General features: G+C 41.4%; 1 protein-coding gene across 2 annotated transcripts in view; it reads left to right on the top strand.

The window, feature by feature from the left end:
* Positions 1–11,339, top strand: part of AP3B1 (adaptor related protein complex 3 subunit beta 1) — a 109,945-nt gene that overhangs the window by 35,618 nt on the left and 62,988 nt on the right. For both annotated transcript variants that reach the window (XM_053447976.1, XM_053447975.1), the window contains exons 8-14: positions 1,419–1,574; positions 1,929–2,026; positions 2,218–2,272; positions 2,364–2,435; positions 3,042–3,104; positions 3,484–3,616; positions 9,645–9,754. In XM_053447976.1, the coding sequence (XP_053303951.1) occupies positions 1,419–1,574; positions 1,929–2,026; positions 2,218–2,272; positions 2,364–2,435; positions 3,042–3,104; positions 3,484–3,616; positions 9,645–9,754 (687 nt within the window). The remainder of the gene's footprint in view (positions 1–1,418; positions 1,575–1,928; positions 2,027–2,217; positions 2,273–2,363; positions 2,436–3,041; positions 3,105–3,483; positions 3,617–9,644; positions 9,755–11,339) is intronic.

Genomic DNA, 11,339 nt, shown 5'->3' with positions numbered 1-11,339 from the left:
GTCACAGCGGATTATACAGCGCACCAGCGATTCATAGCGCTGTCAGAGAGAAGACCGATTGACTGTAAATTTCCATATTAATGAGGATATTTGTTAAGAGAGTGCTTGACTACAGCAAAGAACAGCATATTTATAGAGCATCAACATTACGCCGAGCTGATGCAGAAAAATGGAAATTAAACTTTTTTTAGGTTAATGAATTCAAGAGATTAGTCAGATGAATGCCGGCGGATTTACGTGGATGAAAATATACCTTGCTGATCACATACTTCCCTTTGTGTCAAGTTTCGCCAACAGTCTCTGAGACTAATGATTTCCCATCCCGGGTGATTTCTGTTTTCTCAGTGAATTGATATTGATGTTATGTTGATCCCCGTATATATTGGATGAGGGTACAGAGAGAACAGCGTCATTTGCCGTGTATAAAAAGGCCTACAGCCATACCTTTGGCGTCCTCATGAGCGTTAACACAGGCGATTACATTTCACACTCTGTATTTACAAACATAGAACTTGACGGCAGATAAGAACTGATCTCCTCTGCCCGTTTATCATGATGTAAGGACGTTTATCAGTCCATGGTTTTGTTTTATATTCTGGATAGCTTTATGCCTACCCCATGCATGTTTAAATTCCCTCTTGGTGTTAACCTCTACCACCTCTGCTGGGACACTTAGAGAATGGGTGCAAAATGACATATACAATTGTATTTCTACTATACTCATAGTATGTGTTTTATATATTTCAAAAGGATTGCCTCAATCTGAGTTGCTGCCTTCAGTACTAAACTGAGCCTCTAGGGGCAGCGTGCTCGGCGCACATCTAGCTGCCCAGACGAGCGTCTTTCTCTGTCTGTCTGTGACTGCTGAACGATAATAAGAAGTGTCTTATATGGAGACGCTGCTTGGATTTCGGAAAAGTGACGACAAGTGAAATAATCGTAGTTTGCATATCTCATTCCGTGGAAGAAAAAAAAGGGACATGACTGTATTGTTAAAAAAAAAAAAAAAAAAAAAAAAGGACCGCAGTTTGGTCGCTCTTGTATTACAAAACAAAATACTGCAATTTTTTTTTTAAACAAATTTCTTATCTTTAAAGCTTAATGTGTCTTACATTAAGCTTTAAAGATCAGAAGTTTGATAAAAATAATTTATCAAGCGGTAAGTATGATGAATGAGAGGCACATGAATTACAGAAATACGATAACTGCTTATTGATTAAAAAATTGTATTAATAAATGGTAGGGAGAACATCTCATCGGCCGTGTTGATAATCTTTCTCTTTTCTCTTATTGTTTCTTATTCTCTTGTCCTCTCGCTCCTCATTATACAGACCCGCCAGGCCGTTTCCACTATTTGGTCCGACTATCTGCTCATCTTGAGAGATTAATTAAAATGTCACTGCTTTACTCTGCTACAGGATGAATTTGCCGATGATGGGAACAGAACCAATTTTTATGAATCTGATGAGGAAAAACAAATAGATGACCAGCAAAAAAAGCCTTATATAATGGACCCTGACCACCGGCTTCTTCTAAAGAACACCAAACCGCTGCTCCAGAGCAGAAATGCCGCGGTATGAACTCTTCACTTATTATTAACATTATTATTATTATTATTATTAATAGCTAATCGGAATGGAGATACAACGGATACAGTTACTTTTAACATGATTATGCAGCTGTTGGGAAACTACAACTCCCATTATTCTCACGGAGTAGACCCTTTTTTCACATTAGTCTGTATGGTATAGATGCACCATGGGCCTCCACACGCCTTGCTGCAGATGCGGATGTGTGTTATGTGACACGTCACGGGTCCCTGGTGTTAACCCATTGCGGGTTCCAGATTCCGAGAGAGATAAAACTGTTCTCATGACTTCGTGCTTGTAGGAGATGGCTGATGCCCGTATCTGTCTCTCGTTTCCCAGGTTGTTCTGGCTGTGGCACAGCTATACTGGCACTTGGCACCCAAATCAGAAACGGTTACAATTGCCAAATCACTGATACGTCTGCTCCGCAGTTACAGGTATGTAAAGCTTAACCCTCGCACTGCTGGATGTGATTCTATACGTGTGATCTCCTAACACAAAGCAATCCACCCGGTTCTTGTACCGCTTCCAACATTCACGCTCAGTGGGCACGGTGATAGAGAGTATGAGCTTTTTCTTTTGTACATCAGCGTGTCATCATTATTCTCTTTACATTGTTTATTTTTAGGGAGGTCCAGTATATTGTCCTTCAGAACATTGCAACCATGTCTATTCAGAGGAAGGTATGCCGCCTTAAAATGAAACGATCGTTCCGAAAGCGGGGTGATAACGAGAACAATGTGTTAAGAACTCTGTACTTCTGTGTTGTTGCAGGGTTTGTTTGAACCATATTTAAAGAGCTTCTATGTGAGGTCTACAGATCCAACTATGCTTAAAACGTTAAAGGTGAGTGCGGTAAACCGCGTTATTTGCATCCGGCCAAAGGACTTAGCCTGTGATATGTTGTAGGGCTTTTCTCTCTAGATGACAATACACTTACACCAGCCCCCCGTCTGTGTGTGCGGAGCAAATCATTGATTGAGGGAATACTTATAAAGTTTAGTGGAAGGCTGAGCGATCTATGTATTAGCCGGCCCTTATGCTGTTCAGATTTGAGGACTGGTGCCCGTGTGATCATTGATCTGATCTTAGTGCTGAGTGCTGTCCGACCCCACCGTAGGACGTTATAAAATTACATTTGTTCCTCACGCCTACCTGTTCTTCCAAATAATCTCTCCTGTTAAAAACTTGTCAAAAACAACCCTTATTTCTTCCAATCTGGGGGCCCGATTTTGCTTTTCATCCAGATTGTAGCACCGGAAAATGAAGAAAATTTTGGATTAGTTATTTTGTCTTTGAGGTGCACCACGCCTTTTACATTAACTACTTTAGTGTAATATACCCTATATAAATAGAATACATATATATCAACTATTATTAAATACAAATATTATAATGTTATAGAGTTCTAAGAATTGTATCCACTTATAAACCTCAAATTCTCTTTTGCAGCTGGAAATCTTGACTAATTTGGCAAACGAATCCAACATATCAACCCTTCTTCGCGAATTTCAGGTTTGTGCGTTACTTTTTCTTGAGAAGCTAGATGCAGGTGCTCTCTCTTAATTAGTCTGCCTACAACCTTTTCTTCTGTGAAATATATATTTTGAGTTACCGTGGAAAAATATATTGTAAAACATTGCATTTTATGGATAAGCTGTATGTTTAATTCCTTTGCATCGACTGTTACTTTACACTTTGAATTTTGGTGTTTAATTTTCTTCTCTTTTGAGGGTTCGGAGCTTTAACGTGACCCGCTTTTATGGTGTAAAATATATTGTGGGTCTTGGTTTTTATTTACAGGTTGTGTTTCCATAAAACGCAAAGCTAGCTGGCGAAGATGAAAAGCCGTTCAAAAGCTGTAATGTAAAATGTACAATTGTGTTTGTTTTAGACCTACGTGAAAAGTCAGGACAAACACTTTGCGGCGGCCACCATTCAGGCTATCGGGAGATGCGCAACCAACATATCGGCGGTGACTGACACGTGCCTTAATGGCCTGGTGCATCTCTTGTCAAACAGAGATGGTAAGAACGCCCAAGCTTTCTTCTCCCATCTGCTATAGCAGCAGCTCAGAAATTGTTGCCTACTGTGTGTTTCTGCGTCACTATCGTTTTCGTTTGAAAGGAACGCTCACGCCATGATAGCTGAGCGCCCCCTTTAAATGATCATTTTCTATTTATTTTTTGCCTTTGTCAAATTCAGAAATTAGCAAAACATGTCTCTGACACGTCTGGAACTTGGGGGTGGGAAGAGGAGGCAAACGTGTAGAGAGTGGATTCTGTCTTTTTACGCATGCGATATACTCGCTGCCGGTTCTAGGTGGCTTTCTGAGAGCTCCTGCGCGCATGCGCAGAAATCGTTCCTCTGCCATCAGCAGACAGCCAAAAGTGGCACCGCACCCTGACCATGTCAGGAGGGCCATGGTGCAGCTCTGGAGCTGCTGCTTCTCCTAAAGGTTGTAGTTTATGACTTTATTTAAGAGAGGAAACTTTAGAATGCATTATTTATTGATGTTATTGTATGGCATAGTGTACTGTCCCTTTAAGAAGTATTTCAGTTTACTTGAAGCCTAATGTAATTAGTAGGGATTTTTTTTTTTGCTCGGTTTTGTGTAGTGCTTCAATTCAGCTCTCCTCTACGCCTTTATAAAAATCATTCCTTAAATCAAAGAAAATTATATTGATGTGTTCCTAAAATTAAAACCAACAAGGAAAATTATATCCGGAATCCTAATTCCACTTGCGTTAGTAAGGATGGATTGTTTTATATATGGGGGATTTAAGATATAAAGTGCTGGTTACCTAAATGAAGCCAAGCTATAATAATGTAATGTTGGCCAAATGCATTAGTATGATCAATTGTATGATTTGTCCCATTGATTTGTTGAAAGTAGCCTGCAGAGGGTGCTGGAAGCAGGGAAATGCTATTTTTGGTCTTATATCTTGTTCATTAATCCTGCAGATGAAAAGTAAATGGATTTATTCAAGGTGAAGATTTTTTTTTTTTTATTGAACTAGTATTCTTACTGTTTGGCTGGTTACTTTCTAACTGATTTATAGGACTTGTTTTGCGTTTTATTTTTTGTTGGCAATTGTGTGAACTCATGAGATAATCGTAACATTGCTTAATTACCGTATTTATCGGCGCATACCACGCACCGCACCTTTTTTTGGCTAAAATGTAACTAGTAATTCTGTTACCCTTTAATTCACATCCTATCTCGTTTACATTGCAGTATAATGTCTCAACGTCGAACTTTTTAGCGTCACATCGTAGCTGCTGATCTATAAAGAGGTGAAGTTGCTGTCTTGCAGCAGTCCCCCTCTTACATGATCCTACTGTTCTTGCCACTAATTGGCTGCTTGAAGCTGTCAATCAGTGGCAGGAAAGCGATCCCATTAAACTCAATGGCAGAACTTTCCACGAATGCGCGCTGTGGTCTAAACCCCAGTATGCGGCATTCACCTGAGCCGGCGCCAGATCTGACTGAGGGCCAATATGTCACGTGCAGGGACACGTGTTCAGCCAAACATGTCTCCTCCAAGGCATTTAGGCAAGAGGGAAAGCATGAAGAATTAAAGGGACCTGCCTATTCATTAAAGTCCATCTGATGGCTGGAGTGCCCCTTTAAAATCTGCATGTGCCAGGGAAGATTCATATTTTTTCTATGCCAAGGGTGAAGATTTAACCCAGTAAGTGCCCAATGTGTTTGCAATGCGTGGTTAAAGGTCAGGTCACTCAGTTAATGCTTCAGTAAATATTGTTGTGAACTAATTGACTGGTCCCTTCCACAAGGTGACAGTAGAATACCATCCATAACACCCTCCAGGACTAATAACCTGTATGAACTCCCATTAAGTCACTCGGTAGGTTAGGAGAATAGGATTTCCGCAGATGTTGCTTCTTCGCTCATACATTGATTTAAGCGATTTAAATAGGAGCTGCCTATTATAGTCTGTTATGGTTATCCTCGTCTGCTGCTTATTCTCAACCTTTGGAGCTGAGGCTACTTTATATACCTTTTCACAGTTACGTTATATACAGCATCGGTTTTTGCTTTTATGGCTAGGTAGATTTGAAATTACAAATCTGTAGAGCAAAACGCTGCCCTGTGGTGTGTGTTCACTTAGCTTTAAGTCACGTTCGCATCCACGTTTCTAACAAACAAATGTGAACGCTAAATGTGTCTACTGGGCTGGCACTGATCCGGAGCTTAGCAGAACCTGTAGATGGTTCCGGGAATTCAGCTGGAAACCCTACTTTTTAGTGTATTGTCTTATATAACAGCACTGTGACGGGACGCCATGTACCCCGACTGGGTACTCCTCCTGCCGGGACACTAGCAGTTAACCCCTAAAAAAGAGTTTTATTGAAAACGCACCAGTATTTAGACACTACAAGGGGATAATTTACATACAATAGTCGCGGCCAACCACACATGGTGCTCTGTACCAGAGGGAAGAAGTACCGTATTTGCTCGATTATAAGACGACCCTGATTATAAGACGACCCCCCAAAATCTGAATATTAACTTAGGAAAAAAAGAAAAAGCCTGAATATAAGACGACCCTAAAGGAAAAAAGTTTTACCAGTAAATGTTAATTCATGTAAACTAATTTTTTTAATAAAAGCTATGATTGAGAAAAAGATTTTTTTTGTTTTTATTTCTTGTATTTTCCAACCTGTCCCCCAGTTACGCACATCTGCCCCCAGGCTTGCCACACCAATATGGCACTGTGGCCCATGATATGCCTTTTAACCCTCAATATGCCACTGTGCCCCATGGTATGCCTTTTGACCCCCTATGTGCCACTCTGCCTCCAGAAATGCCTTATACCCCTATATCCCATTCTGGCATTTAGGGGGTTAAAATGCATATTATGGGGCAGAGTGGCATATAGGGAGGTATAAGGCATTTCAGGAGGCAGAGTGCCCCCTTTACGCCACTCTGCCTCCTGAAATGCCTTATACCTCCCTATATGCCACTCTGCCCCATAATATGCCATAATATGCCTTTTAACCCCCTAAGTGCCAGAGTGGCATATAGGGGTATAAGGCATTCCAGAAATGCCCTACACACACAAACACAAACACACACACACACACACACACTTACTTACTTACTTACTTACTTACTTACTTACCGGTGCTTCCAATTTCCTGCTGTATTGCTGGGGCAGCGGGTTGACGTCTCATTCCGCGGCAGCCGGAAGGAGGTGGAGTTGGCAGCGGGGGTTTGTATGCGTCCGTCGCAAATACCTTCCCCGGCTGTCAGAGATCAGAGTTCCCCGCACCGGTGCGGGGAACTCTAATCTCTGACAGTCGGGGAAGGTATTTGCGACGGACGCATACAAACCCCCGCTGCCAACTTCACCTCCGGAAGCACCGGTAAGTGTGTGTGGGGGGGGCGTTAAATTGGGGGGGGGGGGGGCGACGACAGGAGGATCCAGGTCCCCTGCAGCGGTGCGGGGGATCTGGATCTTAGTCTCCTAATCAGACCTCTATTTGAGGTCTGATTAGAAGACGACCCCGATTATAAGACGAGGGGTATTTTTCAGAGCATTTGCTCTGAAAAAAACCTCGTCTTATAATCGAGCAAATACGGTAGTCCCACCTCCCCAAAAACAGAACCCCTTCCAAGGCCAGGGCCCATAGTCTGTAGGGAGATAGCTGGCCCTCCAGGGCACGGAGGCTTCTGTGACAAGCACCTCCAGCTAGCTTTTTCTAATGGGCTCACTGGTAAGGAATGTCACAGGAAGAAATATTATTAATGTTACAATAGTATTAGTTTTTCTGTTGGTTACATTTTTAATATGTTGACTATGAATTTTGACAAGGCAACAGTGAAGCATGGTGGAATTTGGTCAGAATTAAAGGTCTCAGGCAGATACTTGTCCATCATACAATACCATCAGAGAGCCCTGATCTCAACGTTATTGAGTCTGTCTGGGATTACATGGAGAGAGAGAAGCAACTGAAGCTGTCTAAATCCACAGAAGATCTGTAGTTATTTCTCTAAGGTGTTTGAAACAACCTACCTGCGAAGTTCCTTAAGAAACTTGCAAGTCTAATTAGAAGAATTAATGCTGTTTTGAAGGTTGGTCACAGCCAATATTGATTAGATTTGGGTTCTTCTTCTGTTCACTCGCTTTGCGTTTTGTTAAATGATAAAAATAAACTATTAACATGTTTATGTGAGAGAATTCTTACTTTACAGCATTTTTTCACACCTGCCTAAAACTTTTGCACAGCCCTGAGTGTGTCTATAGAGTCGTTTTAATAATGTCGGGGATATGGCAGGAACATTTCTCATGTGACGCGAAAGTAGCCACTGGTTGTTGCCATATAAACTGGAAGAGCTTATTAAAAGTTTCTTTAGAGGACATCGTGAAGTGACAGATCTGCTATAATGTATTGGTTTAAAGGTTTAAACACTTCCTTTGGAGACCTAGAGGCGGCCATTACTGTCAGTCATGTGGTATTTTGTGACCTTCCCTGCTCGGACACCACACTGAGCTAATGCTTTACGGCAATGCTTATGAGGTTTGTTCCTGCATGGGCTTTCATTAGTCACAGTGTCTTGCTGGGTGATTAAGACTGAGTTATTCTTTTGTATAGCACACAGTATGAGACAGATTCAGGTTGTTTTGTTTAGAAGACTAGGCTAAGATAATAGAAACCTAGAATTTGATAACAGATAAGAATCACATGGCCATCTAGTCTGCCAATTTTTCTGTAAAGACTCAGAACTTAATCAGCCGTTGGTCTTAGATTAAGGATAGCTTTATGCCGATCCCCTGCAAGTTTAAATTACCTTACTGTATTAAAGTTGAAATCCCCTTACTGTATTAACCTCAACCAACAGAACTAGAACATATGTATTTCTAATTTGATGCTAAAAACATAAAAATGAATGTTTTGCGCAGAAGCACCTTTAGCGCAGTTGTTTTGCCTGCCACCGTCCAGTATTGATTGCGTCACATACTCTGGACAGTGATGGTGTCTAATGATTTCAGAACACCGTGTGATCACGTGGCATTGATTTATCCATGTCTCTAAAATAATGTGGTATATGAGGAATTGGCCTTTTAGCTACCCAGTACTCTCTTTATGTGATTTTTCTTAACATTTTGTCCTTATTTGTCCTTAGTTGATGTTTCCTAAAGTAGTAAGAGTACTGTATGAGATCTGAAACCTGCGACCACATATACATTAGGAGCTGTGACAAGCCTTAATGGCGGCCTTTGGTAACAGATGCTAACGCTATTGCTATCACGGTTCTGTCCTCGAGTTCTTGGGGGGATGGAGGGCTGTAGTGAAGATGTTGGATAGGCTGTATGTATCCACATTGCTCAGTACAGGTAGAAAGCACATTTTCTTCTTATTAATTTCACGGGCTACTGATCTTGCCCAGTGGGCCCTGTAGAACGACTATTGGTAAGTAGGGGAGAGCTTCAATGCAACAGCCTGTCTTTCCTCCTCGGTTGAGGTGTTTAAGTTGGGGGACTCAGTTCTGTGGAGCCCCTAGGAGTGATTTTTAGCTCTATACGCTCCCATGGTGGGTTTTGGAGCCTACAGGGGGTAATTATTTTTAGGTCTGCAGAGCTTCCGGGTGGGTTTAGGTCTACAGAGCTCATAGACTAGGTCAAGTTGTGCGTAGCCCATCGGGGTGTATTTTGGCCACACATGTAACTTGCGGGCGTAATGTTTATCATGCGGTAGTCCCAGAACAGCCTGTCCATGATTGCTGCTCTAACCCGTAAATAGCGTCATTTAATGATTTTCCTTCAGCAATTAAGTGAATATGCCCTTCTGGGTACTTTCACAGCTGGGGGTCCTGACTGTGAACGCTCCTGTCTTACCCTTTACATGTGTAAATAATCTGTTTAATCAGATCTATAAAATCGATAGCCTTTACATTATTTATCTTGTATTGGGACGGCAGAGATGTTCCTTTCCCTGTTTGTATCAGCAACAGGTGGCATTCTCCCCATGATATATTATAGTTTATATATATATATTTTTTATCTGCGTATCTTTTCTTCCTTTCAGATGTTGTGGTTGCAGAAAGCGTTGTTGTCATTAAGAAGCTGCTTCAAACCCAGCCATCGCAGCACAGTGACATCATTAAACATATGGCCAAGCTCCTTGACAAGATTACTGTGAGTATTTTATTTCGGGTTCTAAATATGCTAATTGATTTTCTTCACAGCCGCGGGGCTGAGGGACCTGGTTTGTCTGAGATTGATGACTTCGCTTGCTGCCGATCTGGGCCCCTTTTGGGAAGCCGGTCGAGCTGCCGTCGAAGTTTTAATCCCGCAGCCAGTATGATTCCTCAATGTCATCGGTGAACGACGCATTTCCTCCTAGATTTAAAGTTTCCTTCGCAAACAAACAATGTAATTTATGACTTTGAACATTTTAATGGGGCACTGGCAGTTGTGCTTGTAAGATATTGACACATTTTAACCCCTTAAGGACAATGGGCGATCCCTAAATCCATTGAAAACAATGCATTTTGAGCCCGTACATGTACGGGCTTTGTCATTAAGGGGTTAATCTCTAGTTATCAGGGCCAAATATTATGTTGGAAGTTACGTAATAACCAAAGTAGTAGTAAACATGGAGTTATCAACACTCTGTTTTTTATTTTTTTTTAACCAAACCTTACTTATAATTCAAGTAATATTTTTACATTCATTATCTATAGTACAAAAAACATCTTTAATGCTTCATGTTATTCACTGATTTGTGGTGAACAGTGGCTGACGGTAAAGGCATTGGCGTGCCCAATCCTGAATCCTCATCTCTTCGTGTGTGTGTATGTATGTAAATGTGTGTGTATGTGTGTGTGTGTATATATATATATGTGTGTGTATGTATATATATATATATATTGTGACAGTGTAAACCCCAGGGAGATGCTTAGTGTGGCATTTGGGTACAGGTGCTATCCAGATCATAAATATGGGTCCCTGGGGTGGAGCAATTGGAGAGCAGGGTGGGCCAATGCTCCTTTCCCCCATTCTGTGGAAAATCCATGGGGGCTTTTCCAGGAGGCAAGAAGTCTGCAGGATCCGGTCCGGGATTTCTATGAGGCCGGCATCAGGCACAGGTGCTGGACATTAAAAACCCCTGGAGCCTGATACTCAGGGAGACTGTTGGGGGAAGAGGAAGTTCCCTGTGCTCCCAGGGCAAGGAGAGGCCCTGAAGAAGACAATCCCTGAGCCAAGTGAGGCAATACCTGCCTGGACATTGTGTGTGCTGTCTGGGGGAGGTTGTCCAGAGCCTGGTGTAGCTGGGTCTGGCTGGGAGGTTGAGATAGTGGGTGATTAGGCTGGTCAGTCTGGACCAGCATAGTTTACTTAGAGAGGGCTCCAATTGGGAGCTAGGTTTTCGTTTTATGATTTGGTTTTGGGGTTTGAGCGATTAAAAATAAAGCGCTATTTTGTTCAAAGCTGCTGTTCCTGACTCTGATTGCCCTAGAGGACTGTGCTTAGGACCCCTAAAAAGTGACATGCGTGGCCCTCATGCTACAGGGTTTGTCACAATATATATATATATATATATATATATATATATATATATATATATATATATCTATATATATATATATATATATATATATCTATATATATATATATATATATAGATAGATATGATATAATAGAACCCACATGTAATACGTAAACTTAATTTCGACATAAGTTTGTTTTGATGTCATGTTATTTTGTCCTTGTGATGAAT

Source organism: Spea bombifrons, chromosome 1 (assembly GCF_027358695.1).
Source record: "Spea bombifrons isolate aSpeBom1 chromosome 1, aSpeBom1.2.pri, whole genome shotgun sequence".
NCBI classification, from domain to species: Eukaryota; Metazoa; Chordata; class Amphibia; order Anura; family Pelobatidae; genus Spea; species Spea bombifrons.
The sequence above is the reverse complement of the archived record's forward strand: the minus strand, read 5'-3'. Positions and strand labels throughout refer to the sequence as shown.